General features: G+C 42.6%; 2 protein-coding genes across 2 annotated transcripts in view; both read left to right on the top strand.

Annotated features, from left to right (window-relative positions):
• The first annotated feature begins 433 nt into the window (after nt 1–433).
• Nucleotides 434–4,136, top strand: btg3 (B-cell translocation gene 3). The gene is made up of 5 exons (XM_083688483.1): nt 434–482; nt 1,545–1,751; nt 1,932–2,069; nt 3,462–3,666; nt 3,794–4,136. Exons 2-5 carry the CDS (start codon nt 1,579–1,581, stop codon nt 3,998–4,000), a joined length of 723 nt encoding a protein of 240 aa, XP_083544609.1. The 5' UTR covers nt 434–482; nt 1,545–1,578; the 3' UTR covers nt 4,001–4,136.
• A 752-nt stretch (nt 4,137–4,888) lies between these two features.
• Nucleotides 4,889–22,112, top strand: part of cxadr (CXADR Ig-like cell adhesion molecule) — a 37,276-nt gene continuing 20,052 nt past the window's right edge. The window contains exon 1 of the mRNA XM_083693463.1: nt 4,889–5,032. Coding sequence (XP_083549589.1) covers nt 4,981–5,032 — 52 coding nt within the window. The 5' untranslated portion in view covers nt 4,889–4,980. The remainder of the gene's footprint in view (nt 5,033–22,112) is intronic.

Here is a 22,112-nt window from a genome sequence, read left to right as displayed (position 1 = left end):
AATGAAATGACCACAGGTTAATGTGATGCGATTTTACTCCTAAAAAATTCTTTAAATCCCCTATGTGTCGCGAAGCTCCCAAGTCTCTACATACACTTAGCAACATGGGGCAGTTTGTTTACATGGGGGTTAGTAGACAAATAGAGGGCGAGTGCCCTCCTGTGGACAAAGATTGGTACTTTTATTTGGATACCAAAACATGTTGTTCTCATCATCATGATGAACTACAATAAGTACAAATATGGAGACCTTGACAACCCGTACTGTAATTTGACATTTTAATCGACATTACATATATCTCCATTGCGGCATATATTGTAGGTTATCTTTTCGTAAAGGTCAGCCATTTTAGTCGGGCTGTTGATTGCGAGTGACGTCGTAATCGCGTCTACCACGGCCACGTTGTGATAGAGCTGAGCGGAGCGGTCGTTCTTGAAAAGTTGGCAACACAGTAGTCCACATGGTGATGAACAACAATAACGGTAAATATAATTGCTTTTCACATATTGATTTGGATAATTGAGTACATTTATTAACAATGCGCCTGCTGAATTGATTGAATTGTAATATATATATATATATATATATATATATATATATATATATATATATATATATATATATATATATATATATATCATGCTGTTTTGGTGAGCTGTGTTGCCCATCATCATGCCATGATCAGATAATGGTTAGCTAACAGTCCCATTCCTTTCGTCTGTTACTTTTTTCTCTGGCTAGCGATAAACGGTTGTTGTCAGTTACCCACTTCTAAGTTACTGTGTTACATTTACATGTAACATTTAAGTCATGTAGCAGACGCATTCAAAGCGACTTACAATAACGTAAATACATTTGTCTAGTAAGTGAATCAACTATACGACAGAATAAACTATATCAGTCATCGTAAGTAAAACCTTAAGAGAAGAGTTGAATAGCTATTGATTTAGATCAGTAACTAAATTGTTGGCCAGTTAGTTTGTTAGGTATTTAAGGTTCGGTTTTGCGGTTAGCTAGCTTCAGAAAACAGGATCTACGATCACTGCTCATCACATGGGTTAATAAGGGAAATATGTGTCACAGACGCGCTCCTTCCAGAAGATGACCCGCCAAGACTGGAATGCCGTTTTGGCCAGCGCGCTAAATAAATCAAATCCCCTTGGCTTGTTTTACGTTGCTAGGGAGCGACGGGTTTATAGATATGAAGTTGGATTTTACGATAGATATTATGATATATAACAGATATTCAGACTAAAATAAGGTTAGTATTGGTAAAATGTTATTCACCTGCATGAGTTTGTTAGTTTAGGTACAGAGAGACTGACTATAGGGTCATTACAAATTTCATTACAGCATTTTATCTGTGTAGTTAAAGTAGGCTATGCGCATCTATGGTGTTCATACCATAGATGTTGTATAACTTATGCATAGCCTTTGAGGCACAGCTATATGCACATGTTGATGAGAGAGTGGTAGCTGAAAAGTTCTTGTGAGTTTCTGGTTTAATTGCTTCTTTGACTAAAGACATGATCTTACATTTACAGAGATTGGACTATTATTACAGAACATCAGTGAAATATGAAGAAAGAAATAGCAGCAGTGGTGTTTTTCCTGAAGCGACTTATTAAGAAAGCTGACAAGTTGGAGACACAGAAGATGGAGCTTTTTGTGGAGAGGCTTACTGTTGCACTGCAAGAGAAATTCAGGGGTCATTGGTACCCTGACAACCCCAACAAAGGCCAGGCGTACAGGTATTGGCCCTGCGTGCCCATTAACCTATTTTCCAAGAGTATGTGTTATGTTTGATATTGAATAATAATATACATCAAGTTTTTGTCCAGGACAGTAGCCTACATGTAGTGAGAAGTGAGTCATCAACCTCAAACCTTGTATGATCAGAGTCAATGAGGTAGATATTGTGTCATCTGTAGGTGCATCCGAGTGAACAGGTTCCAGAAAGAGGATCCAGAGCTCCTGCGGTCCTGCAAGGAGAGTGGGGTGCAGTACAGAGACCTGGGCTTGCCCCGAGAGCTCACCCTGTGGACGGACCCCGGGGAGGTGTGCTGCAGGTGATAGTCTCAGTCGTCCATCTTACTTCCCTTTTATTGATTTGAAGTAAAAGATGCACAGATACCATTTTTTCATTGTCAATACTGAGTACTGAGTACTGAACTTTGAGTATTACCCGATATCGAGTACCGATCTGATAAAAGGCTTTAAAAAAATTAAATAAAGTGAAATGCTACTGACACCCCTCAAAACACTCACCTTGCAAATTTTGCAACACATAGTTTTACTGGTTTCTGTCTCAAGTGTGAGGTAATTCATGACTGAAGTCATTCAGAAGTCACGCAGACATGGTTGTTATTGTCGTCACTGCACTCCAGGCAGGGCGGCACGCTTGGACCTACCGGCCTAGGCCCACCCACTTTGCTCAATGGCCTACCCCAAAAATGTGAGTTTTCGAGGATGAAAATGTCCAATAATGATAACCAATAATGAAGTATGCTCCTTGTTGCCATACTGCACTAGAGAGTGTGTTGGCAGCTCAGATATCGTTGATAAATCTTATCCATGATGTAGGGGTAGGCCTGTCAGGAATAGGCACTGAACTTCCAGCTCTTCTCCCACGTCTCCATCCCTATCTCTTACGGTCAGGAGAAATCCTGCTGACAAAACGTCATAAAAAATACTTTTCTCCTGTCTAGTTGGTTGGTTGTGTCAAAGTAAGGCTGTGCTGCGCCAACAAATTAATAGGCTTATCACTGGTGAGACAATTGGCACAGGAAAGGAGCTTGTGCAAGCTCCTTTGTTGAGAGGCTACAATGTTGCAAAGCTCTCCGAACCGACTCGTTGATACAATATTGCAATGTCTGCCCAATGTCTTTCCTCCATCTAAGTGGAAAGATAAATACTGGTAGGTGTACGGTGTGAGAAATGCGGCTGTTGGCCGTGCGAGGACTGTGAAGGAAACTGTCACTGTATCTCTGTTTGGGGAGAAGGCATGTGTACAGGCTAGCATTTCCAATACACTGTCTGTGACTTTGGTGGGGGCATGCTCAGGGGGCTGGATTCACATGATGCCATCCTCATAGCTAAGTCAATTAATGTCAATCAGGGTAATCGTTGATTCATGACAGCTTTGTGTCTTTTCTGGCTGATGACGAGTTCAACATTTTACGCGTACAGTTTCCAACTACCAGAATTCTCATGTACATATTTGGCAAGTTTTTTTTACAGTTTGCGCCATAGCATCGGATTGGTAAATAGCATTCCGTAACTCCGATTCCCGATCCAGCACTTTAGGCCAATATTGGCCCCATACCGATGCTCTAGTATCAGATCAGTGCATCTCTATTTGAAATCCCTCTCTGTCACAAGTCAAGTCAATGATTGATATGAATGTACAGTATATAAGGCATCACAGTTTAGTCTTGTTTACTTCTATCTCCCGGGCTCAGGTATGGAGAGAAAAACCCTGCATTCACAGTGGCCAGTTTCACTGGAGATGATAAGGATGACAAAGAGAATGTCACTAAAAAGGTGACTAGTGCTGTGGAGAGGGTGACGTCTGACTACCACTCCGGTTCCTCATCCGAGGAGGAGAGCAGTCTCAGGGAAGTCCGTCCCATCCCTACCTTCCCCCACAGTCGCCACACATACCAGGTACAACCAACTGCTTTGCATAAAAGAAAATGTGTTATGGAATTTGTAAGTGATCTTGTGTGAACTTCTTTTAATGTCAGGTCCTATGATGTTCGAGAAATATTGTAAACCTTTCTGTTGTTCTAAGGTGACCTACCCTGCTGCTCCTTTGTGGCATCCAATGCCTAAGAAGAAGATGGGTCCAAGTAAAGGATTCGGTCCTCCAAGACCTCACTATGGCTTCAGACCCCCAGGCAAGCCCACCCACCTCTTCAGACACAATGGCTGGGCCCAGCCTGGCTACAGAGGAGGGCATGGCTACTGGGGTAGCACTCCAAACCTGGCTCACTGTTAGGGACCATTGTAGCACTGTAGTTCATGTTGGATATGGATCAAAAAGAGAGTGAAAACGGTGGTGGTAAATTACCACAATTGAATATGTACTTTTTGTTTTGTTTCGTTTGACAAGAACATTAACCTTTTGCACTTTAGATCGTTTGTAATAATGTAAGCAAAGTAATCTGCAATTGTAATTAATTGGGAATATTGGATTTACAGTACTATGTATTTTAGAGCCATGGAAATATATACTGTATTTGTATTTGTTTGGATAATTGTAAGTTACCAGTGAGCAAATATGTTATTTATTCACAGTGTAGTATTATGAATTGTACAAACTTCTTAAATTATGAATGACATTAAACATGTTTTTTAATCATACCTCAATTCCTTTTTGATTGATTGTAGTGTTTTGAGTGCTTATTACCATTACACACATTTGTATATATTGTAGGGCTCCCAGAATATAGCCCACATGAGGATGCAGCACACACATAACCAGCACATAACTGGTTAACACAGCTGTACTCACTCAAAATGCACATTTTATATTGTGAAAGGCATGTTTTTTTGTGAAGAAACATTTTCAATAGTGTGCTGTGTGGTCTAACTATGGTTATTCGCTGTAACAAATCAGCCTTTCTTTACTAGCTCATACAATTCAAAATTCAATTCGAAATTGAAGCCTATCAAAGCTATTTTATTATCCATTAATAGCTTGTGTATGGTTTAGTACAATACACTAGGGATCGTCATTAATTCAATGTTACAAACATTCCGGCAGGGGGCGTGAATGCATCTTGGAAAACATTCCGTTGGTACTCTCCGGAAATCACGTGTCTAGACTGAAGCTCTCCCTGCCTCTGTGCACCTGCTGAGGCGAGAAGGAGCGGAGAGTTTGGATGCTTCGGTGGAGTAGTCTGCCTGTTACACGCAACACAGAAGTTCTGTTTTCGCCGAGTTTCGAAGAAAAAGTCTTGGAATCTACAGAAAGGAATGGATTTGACGATATCCCACCTTTGCTGTGTATTATTAAGTCTCATCGCAGGTAAGTTTGTAGAGCACCAGTTACTTTTAACCTCACATTTCACGAAAGCGGGAATGAAAATGGAGTGACACTGGGCTGGCGAGTAAACAGCTCACTTGCTTGCCAGCAGCGGCAACATGCTAAAAAAAAGTTTGCCACTTGCCCCCAAATAATGAGCTTGTTGGCTCAATTGAGGAATTAAATCTAATATAATTAATGCGATTATTGTAACTAAGTGCTCTTTCCAGTGTTCTCACTTGGAAATACGTATGTTTTGTCTATTTTGTTACGCTGACTAGCTAGCTAAGGAATTCTGAAAAATTGTTAGCTATCACTGATTTTGGGTTCTCGAATTTAGTAGCACCGTTTTTCAGGTAAGGTTATTGTTGCTGTTTTATTTTTTTTAATGATTAGGGCATTATTTATTTATTTAATGATTGGGCATTATATCTTATGACCAGAACTATACTATTGTACTATTACATCATACCTTTGAAATGATAAGGTAGTCTAAATAGATTGAGAGCTACAGCAGGTGTAGTGTGTAGTTACAACACAAGCGTGTCCGATGTCACGTTGCAAATGATGTTTTAACATTCTGTTTTTGTTTTGTAATTGGTACATAGCTAGTTAACAACCACAATAGACTGATCCGCTTTTTTTTTTACAAACCTGTAAAGGGCTTCAAAGTGCTGCGGTTTTTGTCTGCCATCTGCCAGCGTAAAGTATCCCCCCCTCCCGGGCGAGGCAGGAGTCCGAAGGTCTTAAGTAGAGGTGCTTTCTAAACCACGCCAGAAATTAATCTTTATCACGTTAACTCAGAATCAATTTATGGCACTGAAATATGTTAATGTAACGAGCGGTGTTTTATTTTAGTTTATGTTGAGTAATAAGACAACTGAATAGAAAACTAGATTCTCATCACTCAAAGCCACTCAGTTTTTATAGAGTGAGAATGTCCTCAAAACAATTATGAAATATTGGTTTATTTCATAATTGATTTATTTTCAAATATTTATAGGTTACCAAGTATATCAGAGAACCTTTGGGCATAGCCATCAAATCCACATTTTAGGTGGCTTTGTTTTAATGTATGACAATTGACGACCACCAGTCACTCTGAACATCACAGCCCAGTTCACAGAGAACTTGAAAAGTTAACTATCAGACAAAAATCTTGAATGATCCTGCCTGTCCTCAAAAATGTCAAAAGAATGGTTGTGGCTTAAAGCATGTTTTCACTATCTGGTCTGCTTGTGGGAACTCCTGGAAGCAGTTTTGGCTGTCTTGGCACTAAACCAGATTGAAATTGCCCTCAATTATCAGCAGGGCAGGCAATGCAGATGGATTTGGTAACATCGATTACCTTTAAAACAGAACAATACAACTAAAATGTTTGTCATTTAGAATGGTTTGCCCTTTACAGTATACCATCCCTTATTGCTTGAGGGTTATTTAGCACTTCTGTTTGTTTGTGTGTGTGTGTGTGTGTGTGTGTGTGTGTGTGTGTGTGTGTGTGTGTGTGTCTGCGTGCGTGTGAGCCACTCACTCTCCAGGAATTTCCTACTGAAACCAGCCCATCCTCCCTCCCTCTCTACCACCATTTAACTGAAACTGTTAGGTAAAGTTTCTGTCAGTATAGCATTTTAGTATAGCTAAAATGTTCTCTGAGCTGTTGAAGAGGAATTGCAGAGTCATGATCAGGGCAATGACATTCCAATCCACTGGTTACTGATAAACCTGTGCAATATTTAAGTGCTTTGTTTACACATACACATCTGTCCCTGCTGTGTTAAAGCAGGGACTGTGAGGGTAATGTTTAAAGGTCTGGTTAGGGCGTTGTTTTCTTCCCAAGAATGCATTTTTTCTCATGCTACACATTGTTGTATAGGCTACTTGTAAAGGGTCATTACCATCATAATGGCAACATGGGGCTTGTCATTTGGGTGCTGTCCCACTTCAGCAGACAAGCATGGCATTTTTACTGGGCATATAGTGGTATTCATCTGACATGGCACAGGGTCCAACAATGATGCCTATGCAACCTCTCCACAATGGGGATTCAAAGCAACTAGGGCATTTATATGCACTATCATTTGAATTCCATAAACCTCATGGGGAATGTTACTATTTACTTACTACTAAGAATATTTCAACATTGTAGTTTGTTTCACAACATTAATGTAATTTCTCTAGAGCTCAGCTGGTCATAGAAATGTATTCATTTCTTAAACCCATTATACATTGTTGCCTACTGAAACAAATGAAAAGATAGGCAATAAGTCGGCCTTTGCGGGAAGCACTATGTCAAATCAGATTTTTCTCTACACAAGGCTTGTCAAGCCTCTGTCCAAGACTCTCTCTGCGTTTGTCCATTTCAGATGCATTCCAATCGTGATATCTTACCCATAGTCTGTGACAGCCCTGTCCAGTCCAGGCAACATTAAGCAGATGCCAGTAGACATCGGCAGCCAGTCAGCACTTTGACAGTGTTTGTTTTAGTTGTGATGCCTGGTCGGTTATTTTCCCTGAAACTTGATCAGATCTTCTGTGTCTGATGTATTCTGCCCACCCCCAAATGTCTCCCCCTGGCTCTGATTGGGTCACCGATGAGTGAATCCGGTGACCTGGTGAAACGTAAACGCAGAGAAACCAGCAGGCCCAGGATGTTGTTACTTGATAAGCCTGCACACCAAGGCCCCTGCCGGGTGCTTGTTGCTAGGATACCTTTTGAAAACAGGCACACAGATCCTTGGAATGTGATTGGGTGTGTTTGTGTAAATGAAGCCTCCCTCCCTTCCGAAGGTCTGAATGGACTATGTAGAGTCAATCCTATGAAAATTATTCAGTCACAAAATGTTATGCCTGATATTATGTCTTGATTATTGTTCACTGCCAGGGTGAAGTTCTTCTGTTCTCACTCACCCTTTCCAGTTTTGGAACAAAAGCATATCATACTGTACTATCTCAAACCCAGTATGGGGTTTCAACCGGTCATCCTGGTTTTCTTTTCCAATGTCTGAGAAAAAGTGAGATTTAGGCCTATTTGAACGTGATATAGAATCTGTTAGAGAATAGATTGCACATTCATAGACTGATATTTTCGTGGGCCTTTGGAAAAATGGTGACACAAAGTAACACAAAACCATAGAGATGGTAGGAGGCATGAACTGTTCAACCTGAGCAATTGTCATGGGCCCAATGTAGACAGTTTTGGCTGGAGGTCATGGTTTCACATTCAGTTCTCGTGACATAGCTGTCCCATCCCTCCACTTGCCCCCTCTCACTGAAACAAGCTCCGGCAGCAGCTTCACCTCTAACCCGGCGTCCACCCCACTCCGCCTGGAGCCCCGTCCTTGGAAATAAGCAAGAACATGTAGAATCGGATTACACTCCAGGGACACTGCTGTGTCCTCCACAATCTGATGATGAGGAGGACGGCCCATGAATATTCAGAGCCCAGGCCTTAAATATTTTAACATGCTGGAGTCGTACAGGCCCTGTGTCGACTCCTGTTCCGTCATCTGGCAGTGTGAAACGCTGATCCTGGCCCTTAACCCAATACACTCATCCACCCCTCCCTTTTTTTATTTCTTCCTTTCATTTTCAATTTAGAGAGTGAGTGGACCATTAAGGCGTGCCGATTGCATTCCATTAGAGCCAGTGATAATGATTAATAGTAGGTCTTGTTTTTAAGCCCAGGTTACAGCAGAGAGCCCACTCTGTATTCAGAGTTCATTCCCTATTCACAGGTACTGGGAGTAATAACTTTGCCTGCTGCCAAAGCACTATATGGAGAGGAGATATCGGTAACCCTTTGCTTGAACCCACAGGTCATGAAGCCTATTTTGTATTAACAGATGTTGTAGGTAGGTATACAAACTTCTGATGAACTACTGGCAACTATTGAAGTCCTATGAAGAGTTGGTTGGCTAGTTTACTACCCCAACAAGCATCCATGTTTCACACAAGGTTAGCTTATAAATGGCTGGATTCAACATGATATTGTTTTTAATTAATAGATATCAGTACCTTTGTCAACACTTTAAAATTGAAGATGTTTTTAATGTGTGGATAGAGTGGGATTGGCATGTATTGGATGTTCAGAGGTGGCATTAAAGGTAGGTAGACTAGTGATCGGAACAGGTAGAGAGAATTGTATTCCTCTCTGTGTGTAACCCATCTGTAAAGACAAGGTCATTGTGTTGCTGATCCTCCCCACTCTCTGGTTCCATCAGTTGTCACCAAGGTGTCGCTCTCTTAAGACGATAAACACCCCAGCACATCCATCACTAGGCCACCCGCTGCACAGATACGCATGGCCCTGCAACGTCCTCCGTTCCCAATGAGGAATAACGGTCTCAATGTGTGACGGATATACTGTTAACTGGGACTGAAATAGGATCTTTCAAATTCATATTTTTTATATTTATTACACAAAGAGACACCTGCCCCGGCAGATGAATGACTTAAGGCCCAAGGAGTTTTATTTCGTATGATGATGTGAGGGATTTCCTAGCCAAATTTAGCCCAACTTTTGTTATCCGCTGCGTGTGTTATCTCTTAATAAGGAGGGTTTTTCTCCAAAGTTGGAGCATGGATTTACAGCCAATGGAAAGATTCTAAAGACAGTGTACAGGTTTCTAAAACCTTAGTCTGCCTCTTGTTCTCCACCTTGGCAGTAAATGACTAAAAACAGATCCCAAACTTGAAAGACATGCCGTTAAATAGCTGAGGGAGCGTGATGAAGATGAGCCTTTCCAAATGGTTGTTGTTTGCTGTTCACCGGAGGAAAAGACTGCAAATCAGAAGGCAATGCATGTTGTGCTGTTTTGCCTAAGAGAGAAGCAACATGAGGCCTCTAGCTGTCGCACTGACACAATGAGAGATGATTTGGTAGAATTAGTTTGATCCTCACAAAGGGAATGGTGCCCCATTGAAGAGTTTGATGTACATCAGTCTGGGTAAAGTGTCTTTATACAAGAAGAAGGATCAAGACTGGATTTTGAAACATACTTCAGGTGCTAAAGTTTAGTGGATTGTGTGATTGTGGAGCCTCTTTTCCTTTCATGGTGGCCACAGTCCTTTCCTGCTGATTATGGTCCTTCTGAAATGCATCCAAAGTGAAGTGGATTCTCAGGTGATGCTATCCATTGATTTAGTAGGCTACATGAACTATCGTTATTTCCATGATCACGGCAGTGTAACATACTCTGCAGTTGTATTCTGGCGTAATACTGGGCTCCACCTTCTCCTCTGTGCATGTGAGACAGCCAGTACAGTGTGATGGTACACAGTCTGACAGGCCTGTCCCCAGGGTGCTGCATCTGCAGGTGTTTGCTTCCTGACTGCCAGCAAGGTCTCAGCTCTCTACACATTGGCCACTCCTAGAGAATTAGTTTTACAATGGGAAGAATCCATTTTTTATATGTTTGGAGAAAAATACTTGGATCACACCTTTCCACATTAACCTCCTCCTTCTATTCAGTGTTAAAGCCAAAGCAAGTCTAGCTAAATGAATCCATGCAGTTGTCACGATAACTCAGCATAGGTAGTCGAAAGCCATTGCCATGGACACAGTATTTCTTTGTAGATGAGCGTGATACATTTGTATCCTGTTGTTAACATGTCCACACATTGTCTTATACAGAGCATGGGCTATCAGAATATGATAATACTCTGTCTCCTCTGGCATTAAGCCCCCTTCCCCCTCCACTAAGAACATTAGAGTTAATTGCGAGTCTAATCTTGAAAAATATTATGGCTCAGAAAATAAGCAGCATAGGCAGAAGGTGGGGCTGGACTTAGTGGGGAGTTGAAGCAGCTGTTGAAGGAGCCATTTTTAGCGCCTTTATCTCATTGAGAAACATTAGGCATTGTCGACAGCAAGCACACAGGGGGAAAAGGCAAATATGCAGACTGTAAAAAGACTCTTCCTTGAGTCAAGCCTCCCTCTACTCCCGCCCCGTGGCGTTGGTATTCAAGTCATCTTGTCTCATGTTAAATCAAGGCATATTATAATTACGTGCATACATATGTAAATGACCCTGTGTGCATAGAAAAGTGATTTGTTTCCCAAGATGACTATTAATATTCACAAAACCTTTCAGTTTTTTTCCTTGATTCAGAACACTCCACATGAGCGTGATTGCGTTTGCTCCTTAGCAGTGAACACACAAAGCCTATCTCATGAAATTTTACAGTATAACCTTTTGTTAAGACCTCATCTGTGGTGCCCAGGGAATATGAATAAATCAGACGGTGCTTTTATGTTTTGTCAAAGAGCATTACATTTCAATTTCTGATTTAAAAATTCAAGAAAGGTTTGGGGAGAGCGTGAAAGTACAAAGTCCTAGTAGAATGTTTCTTTTATTTCAGCTCTTATTGGGTCTTCACTGCCTTTAAATGCTTTTCATTACCATTTGCTGACTACGCCAGGGCACCCAGGTGTTTAAAAATGATCTGCCACCTGCCCTCTGTCCTTAACCTTCAAGAACCAAGCCCTCACCCTTCTACTGTCACACAGTTTATTATCATGGGCAGTGGGATGGATATATAAGGGATGATGACCAGGGTATCTGCTTGTGTCCACTCTGGAGGAGGCCGAGTGCCTGAACCACAGCAAGGTCAGCAGGCCACACCAGACACTCATGTAATTACTGCAGTGCATCTCTCTTTTAGTTGAGGAAATCAACAGCTCATCCAATTACTTTTCAGAACCGTGGCATTGAACTACAAACAGCTATGCATCTGGCTGGTTAATGGTGGTCAGGAGGAGCAGGTGTATTGCTGTATGACCTTAATCACAAATGCTCCAGTTTTAATGGAAATGCACAAAGGGGCAGCAAGGCTGCTGCTCTGGCTTGTATGCAAGTTCCTTAGGAACCAGCTGTTAAGTGTCTTAATGTTTAATTCATTGCCACACAGGGCTGGCTTGCTCTGAGTTTCTGATAATTGGAGAGCGAAGCATCCCCTGGCACAAATGGTATTCGCTTCCGTTTGTAAGGTATGGAGGAACATCAGTTCCACGTAATCCCACAGAGACACCATGGTTGGAAAAAACAGGAGGAGGGAGCTATGGAGCTATTGCATCAGGCCTTAGTGCTACAAAAATGGACATGGTAACACTTTACATTAAGATTCCCCTATGTCTGTAGTAACACTGTAATTAGGCTACTCTAGTAACGTCATTGTATATTGTACTATGAATTGTACATATTTTGGTAAACAACTCAACTCAGTGTTTTCCTCATCTCCATTACTCTAACACAATTACTAATGTACTGTGTACCAGCATGTATCACAATGATTTTACTAGAGTAAGGGGGAAATTAATATGTGTTACCGAAGGAATTGTGGTCTACCAACAACTAGGAGGTATGGTGCTTTGTTGATGTGCCTCTAGCATTCTAACATTGTCAGTGACATTTATCAGGTAGCATAAAGTCTCCTTAAAGTCCAAACTCTGTGTTATGTGGGAATTGTGAATTAGCCTGAGGAAGTTTACGTCAGACAAGAAGTTAGTCTATATCTTGTGCAGCTCACCGTGTAAGACATGCATATTGCACTGTGCCAAGGACCAAATGTCCATTGATGTCAAAACAAAAATGACAACATTTTATCATTCTTGGAACTCAGAGTTGCCATTGAAACATGCAAATAACAATCTTATGGTAAAATGCCCAACAATGAACAAAGGGCACTTATCAGATATTCCCCTGAGTAGACTCAGTGTATCACTCTGAAAGGGTTAGAGGCATGTTCTTTATGAATGTTTTTGTGAATGTTCATCATTTTAGATTGTCTGAATGTTGAGTTGTGGAGAAAATGGCCAAGGTCAACAACACGATAGCTGTTTACGTGTTGCACAACATTGTTTCTAGATGGTCAGGTTCAGTGTGATACAATTTTATCAAAATGTTACATGAACATTGATAAAACTGGTCTTTGCTACACATTGAGCTTCTTGCTTCTGCATGCCCATGCTCTTGTCCCACCTATAGAGTTAAGATACTACAGCATACTTTCTACTTTATATCAGACACTTTCCCTGGGCTTATGTGCTTGCCAGACTGACCCAGGGTGTTCTAAGTAGTGTTGGGTCGTCTGTCTGTTGGGCCACTCGGGGCTTAGCCCTTTTAGATGTCATTAATGCGTTGGAGTTGCCAGCTTGTCAGAGTTCACCCAACCTAAAAAGCACCTACACCCGCTAGATTCCCCCTCTCAGTTTCTTGGATAGTTTGGGTTTGAGATACAAACTTCAAGGTGAATGTTCGTTAGCCAGACATTCATGTTTTGGTGGGGACTGAAGCCTAGTTTGCACAAAGGAGATGTAGCCTTTTGTCAGCTGTGCCATCCTAATGAGCAGGGTATGCCTAAGCAGTTGTGACTGATGAGTGGTACCTTCAATGAATTGTGTTGCCACACCCATCTCAGCATGTTCCCTGGGGTATTTGACCACATTCGGCTAGTGATTCAGGTCATGTTTTATTTTTAGTACAGAGTAATATTTCACTTCTGTTAGGCTGTGAAAGGTCAAGCTTGTTTGTCTTGTCTGTCTTGGAAATGCCACTTTGTCAGGCCTTATCTGTAGGTATGCTATCATATTTGAGCAGATTTATGACCATATTCAAGAGGAACTGACCCAGGCTCTGTGTCATATGTGTTACCCAGTCACTGAGGCCTAAGCCATAATGTCACTGTAACCTTTATTCCCCAAATGTTATCAGCTGTTGATGCTGAAGATGACAAGATGACGAAGATGTGGTCCTCTGTGGCTCAGTTGGTAGAGCATGGCGTTAACAGCGCTAAGGTTGTGGGTTTGATTCCCGCTGGGACCATATATACTGAGAAATGTATGTACTCACTGCAGTGTAAGTTGCTTTGGATAAGAACGTCAGCTAAATGGCATATATTACATTACAAACCAGGGGCCTCAAAATGGTTATGATTGAGGTGTTTATCCCCTGAGTATTCCCCATAGAGACTCATTCTCAGTGTTGCACTAATGTATTTTTTAGGCTTGGGTGCTTCACTGTTTTCTCCCTCCTATAACCGTGAGTGCCATTTTTGCTTTGCTATGGTAAACCACAAAGTAACATTGCTGCAGCTCTTAATTTAGAGGCACTTCAAAGCAAATGTAATGCTCTGAAGTCCATTTGAAATGGCTACTGTACGTCAACACAAATCACATTTATTTTTAGTCAAAGGGAGATTGTGCCCCTTTAGCGGGGTGATGGCCAGCCTGTTTTCATAGCAGGGACCTGCTGACCACATGTGAGACGTTAGACTGGGATCAAGACCACGTAACCTGTTCACCAATTGCACCCCACACTCCTGTTCCCCCCCCGCTCTCAGCTGTGCAGCTTTAAGGAGCTTATTACTTTTATCTCTGCCGTCCAGACTCTGTTTTTTTTTTATATCAGCCTGACAAGCCTCATCTCACACACACTGTAATAGAATGCAACATCAAGAATAAATACCTTCAAGAGATGTCATGACAGGAACATTGTGGGAGAGGGAGCATGGTAGAAATTTTTTGCAATATCGTCTCTTTGTGTGAGATTGCTTAACCTAATCTCTAGAGTTTTTTTTTCCTCTGTTCCCTATCACTCTCTGTCAATCACTTACTGAAAATGCCAGGCGAGGGGGAAGGTGGTCTATTTGGGCTTTCTCATCATGTTCAGACTGACAATGAGAGCTGGAGGCGTGTATTTGCCCAGTGGGCTCAGTGAAGCTCTAACAGTAACTGACAGACTCTGTGACTCTACCTACGGCTACAGGGCTGAACACTGAGGTGTGTTTAGTACACCTGCTGCCTTTGTGAGTCCTCTGAGCGTGGGGGGGTGAAACTACAGTCTTCAACAGCAGGCTCGGATTTCCCTGGATGCTGGAGTCAATGGATGATTATCGGGGAGCATAAAGCGGCCTGTTATCTTTTGCGAGAAAGTTTATCTTGATGTCCTGCTGTACGTCTCTTCACAGAGGACAGGAAGCGGCGTCTGTGTTATTCCAGGTCCACAAAGCAGGCATTCTTCCTGGTGGAGAGGGACAGGATTAGTGGGCTTAGAGAGGAGGGATGCTCCACATCCATTTAAAGTGATATTGATCTGTCTGGTTATGAGGTACTTTATCAATACACCATTTTCCATAGTCCCCAAGGCACTAGCATTGGAAAAACAGTATTTCTAGATTGAAATGTGTGTGTTGCTTATACAGTCATAGATTGCCTACATGATCTCATCGGCATCCACACAGGAACCAACACACACATTTATAGTGTTGTGAGGATTTTGTCTGGAAATGTCCAGAGGACAACTATGCAACGTCCTGGGGGGGACCTAAATTTAGAACAGAACCTGAGAGGGAAAAGGATGAGTAAGACGGACTCATCGACTGCTCCAAGCCAACCCAGCTGACAGTAATGCACTCTCCTGTGCAGCAAATAAAAGGTCTACTGTGTAAAATATACACATGTATAGAATACATTTGAACATCTTACTTTGCATGGCATGTGTGTGTGACTATGGGAACACTGCACTTTAGGTTGCCCCTTTACCTGTGTAACAACATTGTTATACACAGGTACACAACTTAATATGAAGTGTGACCATCAGGTTTATTTTAAGCCTATGGCCTCAATACACAACATTTCAACACACATTTCAACAGTTACTTTTGACCAGTTGCCAAATAACATTTCAAAGTAACTTAGTAGCCTATTAGGAGCAGCTTGTTTCTGATAGATTTAGGTTGAACTCTAAATCTACTTGTCTAGTAATTTAGGGTGAACTCTGACTTGTTTTTGAAAGATGTCCTGCCCCTTTTTAGGGAGGATCCCTAGTGTTCAGTAGGTACTAAGCAAAAATGGTTCATCAGTCTTTGCATACCTGTAGTGGCTGCTCATTGGCCTCCCACACCTCAATCCTTTTAGTGTTTGGCATTGAGCCATCAGAGGCTTTACCCCGTGTGTGTCTTGTATGTTTACATGTGTGTCTGTGTTGAGTTTCTTAACACCCTTGGCTGTAAAACTGTTGGGTCTTAAAGGGGTGGTTCAGCCTATTTTTCATGTTTAGGTGAAATATCATCTTACCCTGAGTTGTCCTCATAGTCCAGTAGTGAAAGATTCTCCGGTTATCTGTTTTCTCAAATAGACAGGATTCCAACGGTAAGTAGTTTAGCATTGTTGAAAAATCATGCCAAAATCTCCTCAGAGAAACTTCAAACAAAGTTTAGCAGTGGCTATATACTAGACAAACTTGTAAATTATTTGATTGTAATAGCCAACTACAATACCAGCAACTTTCTGTTCACAGCCAGTAATCACTCCACGGTCGAGTGCCCGTTCAGCGAGGGGAAAGCTTGGCTGGTGAAACCGAAACCAAAACAAAGAGGCTGTGTGTGAGTCTACGAAGAGGAAATAGTTCTAGTTCTGAGCAAATCGATTATAGAGACTGTAATTGTTTATTTATTTCAATAGAATGCACATCAAAAAATCCTTTCAAGCGTAACTCTTAACTAAACTTTGTTTGAAGTTTCTATGAGGAGATTTTGACATGTCATTTCAACGATGCTAAACTAGTTATCGTCGGAATCCGGTCCACCAGTGACCGCTGTGCTGCGGTAGCAGAGTAGATAACAGAGAACTGGAACATCTTTCACTACCGGCCGATGAGACATCACATTAAGAAAGAGACTGAGGCGTCTCAGCAGTGTTGGTGACAGGCAGTTGTACCAGACTGGACAAGGAGTGTATTGCTTTGAGAGGCTCCTACCAGGCTGCTGTAAAGTTGCCTTGAACCACCTTTAGCTTCATATTGCCTATGGTCGGGAAAACAGTGAAAGTTGGTTTGGTTGGTTTCAGACATGGCTGACCTAGGCTGAGCTGATATGTCTAGGCCTTTTTCAGACCAGTCCTGCCCTTTCTAGAAACTCCCATTACTAATGACTTTGAGAACTAGGCTTGTTAGGAGTGCGAGCAAGGGTTTTTAATCCTTAATTGAGCCCTGCGTTTCATGGGAGAATGTTCTGGTATGATATTCACGCTCTGTCAGTCTAAGCTGGCTACTTGTGTACTCCCTCTGATATAATGAAGGACAGTCCTGAGAATGTTTTTTAGTGCATTCCATTTTCAAGTTAACCCACAGAAATCTTCTTACTTTCCAATTACATGCAATGCTCACCGTCCCCTCTGCTGTGTTTTGTGTGTACTGTATACATGGGTGTCTGTGTTATGTTGCTGTTATTTAAGACTACAATAAGACTGTACAACTCCTCCTCCGGCTGGCTCGATCAGGGTACATCCTGGGTGACCAGGATCGGGGTGCTGGGGGATGTTAAATCACACTGAACTGTTCTTACTGTATATGTTTCAGATGTCTATTTTATGTCTATTTTATTTTATTATTCTATTGTCACTTTATTTTGTTGTTGTTTGTAACGCCTTAATTTCCACTCGGGGATCAATAAAGTATCTATCTATCTATTTATCTATCTATCTATCTATCTATCTATCTATCTATCTATCTATTTTATCTCCCAAACAAGTGTTCCTTGTCTGGTTTCCCCCTTATGTGGAGCGAGTTGTGTCTCCATGTTTGATCAGTGACGCTGCCCCTGATCAAAGGGGCATTGTGCCCCGAGGCTCGGCCAAGGGCTGGGGAGCCGGTCGGGGTCTGGTCTGTGTCAGGAACTCTATTTGTTTTGGGGGATGGGGGATAGTATCGGGTGAAGGGAAGACTAATGCCCCCTGTACATAGACCTTCCTGTGTCTGGAGGGAGATATGGCCACATCCCAATGAGACATGTGGCTCTCATTTCTGTAGAAGTAGAAATCAAGTAGAAATGCACAAATAATGAGTCTAAATACCTGCCTCTTGCAAAGTCAACCAACCCCCCTCAACCAACACCACCCCGCAAGATGCTTTCTGCTGCTCATTATCTTTCATCATCCTTCTTTGCTCTTGCTTATTTTTTAATCTTACATTTTCTGATTCTTATTTATGATCTTGTTTTACAAAACTTTTGATAAAAAGATAAACAAATCCTAAGAGAGAATTGGAATAAGCTACTTTGCAACTTGGCATATGGTGCAGATGTTAGACAGCGGTCAGTAAAGTTGGTGACCTTACACAGGTTGCTGCAGTGGTGGGATTATAGTTCCCAGAGGCAGTGTGAAGATTTATGCACTCATAAAACAGCCCTGACATCCAGGGTCACTCCATCACTCTGCTCTCATAATGGCCCCTACAGGACACCTGACTGCCACTTTACAACCCAGATATGGCACTGTGACATCCACCAACAGAATGTACCTAACAAACGTTGTTATTGTTGTTAACGTATAATATTATTGTTAATAGTTAAAAGTGGAGTTAAAGATTAACTCCATGTTAGACTAGTTGAAAATTAACTCAAACCTCCCCACCACGTCTCTGGTTGTAATTGGGTCATTGTGCCAGCCAGCCACTAGGTTGATAGACTGTACTGTTGTTGTTTTGTGGTTTGAGCTACTTCAGTTGACATTTGCCTCAAACTACCACACTACTTCCAAGTCTTGTTAATTGGTTTGGTTTGATCCTGCTTGTGTATTGGTCCATTAAATATGATGTGTATGCATGCGTGAGGATATGCGTATTCTATTTTTAATGCTTCTCAAATCATCCTCAGCGTTGAGTGTTTAGTAATCGCTCGCAGGGAACTGCTTTTTACTGAGAGAGGATGACACGATTTTGTAATTACTCCCCTGACAGAAGAAAACACTCTGCATGGCTCATGTTTGCATCCCTCTCCCTCCAACTACATCATAAAAACTTGTATTTTTTCAAACAAGGCAAGGCAACATGTCTCCAGAGACACCTCACATTCAGCGCTCTCTCAGCTCCTTTGCCTTTTCTTTTTCATTTCCTCCTTGGCGACACAGGCAGTTGTTTGTGTTTCCCATGGAGGTGTTATCACCAGGCTATCTGGGTTCCCTGGGCTTGCCTTCTGCCTATCAGCCCGTCTGCAGAGCTAGCCTCCCACTGTCAACAGCACACTGTGGCTCCTCTGGGTCCTATAGGAAACTGCTGTGTGTGGGTGTGGGGTTTTGTGTGTGGGGCTTCACAGGACACTCCACTGCCCATTGGGAGCACATAGGGGAGTTGAGGAGGAGAGACTTGAGAGGGGGCGCACTGTTATCTGGCTGTCCAGGGCGCTTAGATATATGAACTCCCTTCTCAAAGCGATGGCAGGGGGGGAGGGAGGGAGGGGGGCTGGTGGTGGTAGTGGTTTGTCTCCAGCTCCAGGACAGAGAGGGTTAGACAAGCAGCAGCTGCTGAAAGTCCACAGCTCTGACACCTTGAGATGATAATGCTGAGCCTATAAATAACCAGTATTCTTCCCAAAGCTTGAGAGAGCCCATGAAAAAGGAGCCTTAAAGGCATTTGCCTTTGATTAAGCGATCATTAAGAAATGAGGTGATGTGGATGTGTCCGCTGGGCAATGATGCCCCTTTCCCCCCCCTTCACGTCTTGTACGTTTCATTGCTTATTTACTCAGAAGATGGCGTCATCCAAGTCCAATTTGCATATCCCTCACAAGAAAATAGCAAATGTATTCCGAAGTACAGTTATGCCCTTTAACAGCCCTGGTTCTGAAGTGTCATGTGAGGCTACTACATTTTTTGCAGCATCTGCAGGAGAGGCAGTCTGTTAATAATGCCAGGCACCCTTTTAGGTCAAGGCTCTCAGCTGAGGTCAGTGTTGTGATGAATATGATATGTCCCATATATGTCTGTTTTAATGTACTGGCGGGTGAGTAAAACGCCTGTCATTTGTTACCCGCTTGTCTGTTAATGTTCAATTATGTCCAAACAGCCTTTAGGTCATACGAGCTGAGAATTGATGGCAGTGCCATGGGAAGCTGAGCATTCAGGCAGCATTATAGCGCATTCTGTATGGTTCAGCAGCCCAGCCCTCTGCAACACAAAGCAAACCACAACCGACTCATACTGAATGCATTTAAATAGCTGCAAATTGGATTGCTCAAGTGAGGGGAGGGCGTTCAGCATCTCCGTTTTAAACATCAGAGCCATGAAGTCATCTCTGTAATGCGCTGTGCCGTTGACACGCTTCAACATGGCCACGGAGGTCCTCGAGCATGTTAATGAATGGGAAGAGTGTTATCAGTACTGTTTAATTTGCTCGCTACAGGGGCCCCAGACTGCCATTTTCTAATGATGATCCAGGACTGCTAATCCCACCAGCGTCACCCACCCAGGAAAATGTGCCACGCTCTTCAAAAGCCCTGTCACTAGGGGCTCTTCTCAGATGAGGAAGACTCTCCTCCTCAGTCGGGGCCTGAAAATAACTCTCTCTTTCTTTTCAAGCCTTTTTCCATGGTGTTTTGAGATGTCTTAAAAGACGGAAGACCAAACTGTTTCCACTTTGAGCGTTTTGAGAGTTGGATGCGGAAAGCCATGCATCCTCATTAAAATTCATATGTGGTACACTGTCACAGTGTGAGTAGGCCTAGTACTTTCTGTTGTCTTTCCGGATGAACAAACCTTCTCGCTGTCAAAGACAGTTACTTGTTTATCGTCATTCTCACATGTCTTTCTTGAACAGAAAAATGTTCTACATTTTTATAGAGAGACTTGTATAAGATGGAGACGGGTTAAGATATTCTTAACTTTTCCAAATGTAAAAACACAGACACACACACATGCACTCACTCTGACAAGCTCTTTACTCTCCTCACTTGTTTACATTGTCATTGCTGGCGTGTGAGCTAGAAATAGCTGCCGCCTCAGCTCTGCTCCTGGAAAGACCTGCCTTCACAGTCTCCATACGCAGTGATGCTCTTTAGGGTCGAAGGGCAGGTGGGAAAGAGGCTTATGGTCTGCTGTGGCACCAGCCAACAGTCGGGAGGGTCTTTGGCTTGTCTAACAGTAGGGTCAGGAGAGAGCAGACTCTCATTGGGCTTTAGAGGTTTATCTCTGTGTGTCTGCTTGGTCTACTACTAATGCTGTTACTCCAACTGCTGCACTCACTGCTTAACCTCACTTCCATTGGTAAAACTTCTCTCGAATGAATTACATGCAAATGAACAGCGGCCACATGAAAAATTGTACCGGATAAGAAAACATTTACACTCCACATGGTAATCTCTACCCAGCTTTAAAGATATTTAGGATGTTCCAAACATATTGCAAATGACTGGCATTTATTGTCTTACAATTGAAGCTGCATAGACACAGAAAATGTCAGCTCTATGCTCAAAAATAGACTTGTCGCTTGCCTCACAATTAACATTCATCCTGGTTACATTTGAAAGACAACTGAAATCATTGTCATTCTATGTAGGCTATTTGTAATAGCCAGGCCTTTATGGAGCTCTAGCCTTGTTTTTAGGAGGCACCGCCCACCACTGAATTCCAGATAGTGACTGGCCCTATTACAAAGATTCTAAACCTCTGAGCAACATGTCATTTCCCATTTCACAAATCCCTACTCTTCCACCCCCTGCTCTCTCCCTCTTCCTCCCAGTCATTATCTGCTCTCTCTCTCTCCCTCCCTCCCTCCATCCACCTCCCCCCTTTCCTCCCCTCACTGTGTCTCAAGTGCCTTAGCAGCATTCTCTGTAGGATCTGTTGCCAGGAGACGGTATTCTCTCCCCATTGTGTGGCGTCAAAGGGAGTCTACAATCAGCAAGACTGTGGAGAATCAGGGGCCCAGGGGACTGGCACTCCACAATCAGGGGTGGGGGGAGAGAGGGGGGTACGGGGTGGGGTCCTCTGACACCCCCACATTCCCCTTGGACAGGCCTGGTCTCCAGGTAACCATAATGGGATGTGCTGTGTCAGACACTGTGGGGGAGAGAGGAGCCAGTCACATGTAGGCAGGCATGAATAGTCATTAGAAGACTTTTTAATTAGCTAGTGCACCGGCTCCCATTCATCCCCTCCCCCTCTTGACACACACACACACACACACTCATTCACTTACTCACACTCATCACAACAGGAGGCAGGCAGTTAATGCAAGCACAGTTCTCAAGATTGGGTGTGTGTGTGTGTATGGAGGTTTGTCTTCAGAGTTGTCCCTTTTTCTAAGAACCGTAA

The sequence above is a fragment of the Argentina silus genome (genome assembly GCF_951799395.1).
Source record: "Argentina silus genome assembly, chromosome: 2".
NCBI classification, from domain to species: Eukaryota; Metazoa; Chordata; class Actinopteri; order Argentiniformes; family Argentinidae; genus Argentina; species Argentina silus.
Note: the sequence above shows the minus strand (reverse complement) of the source record. Positions and strands in the feature narration are given on the sequence as shown.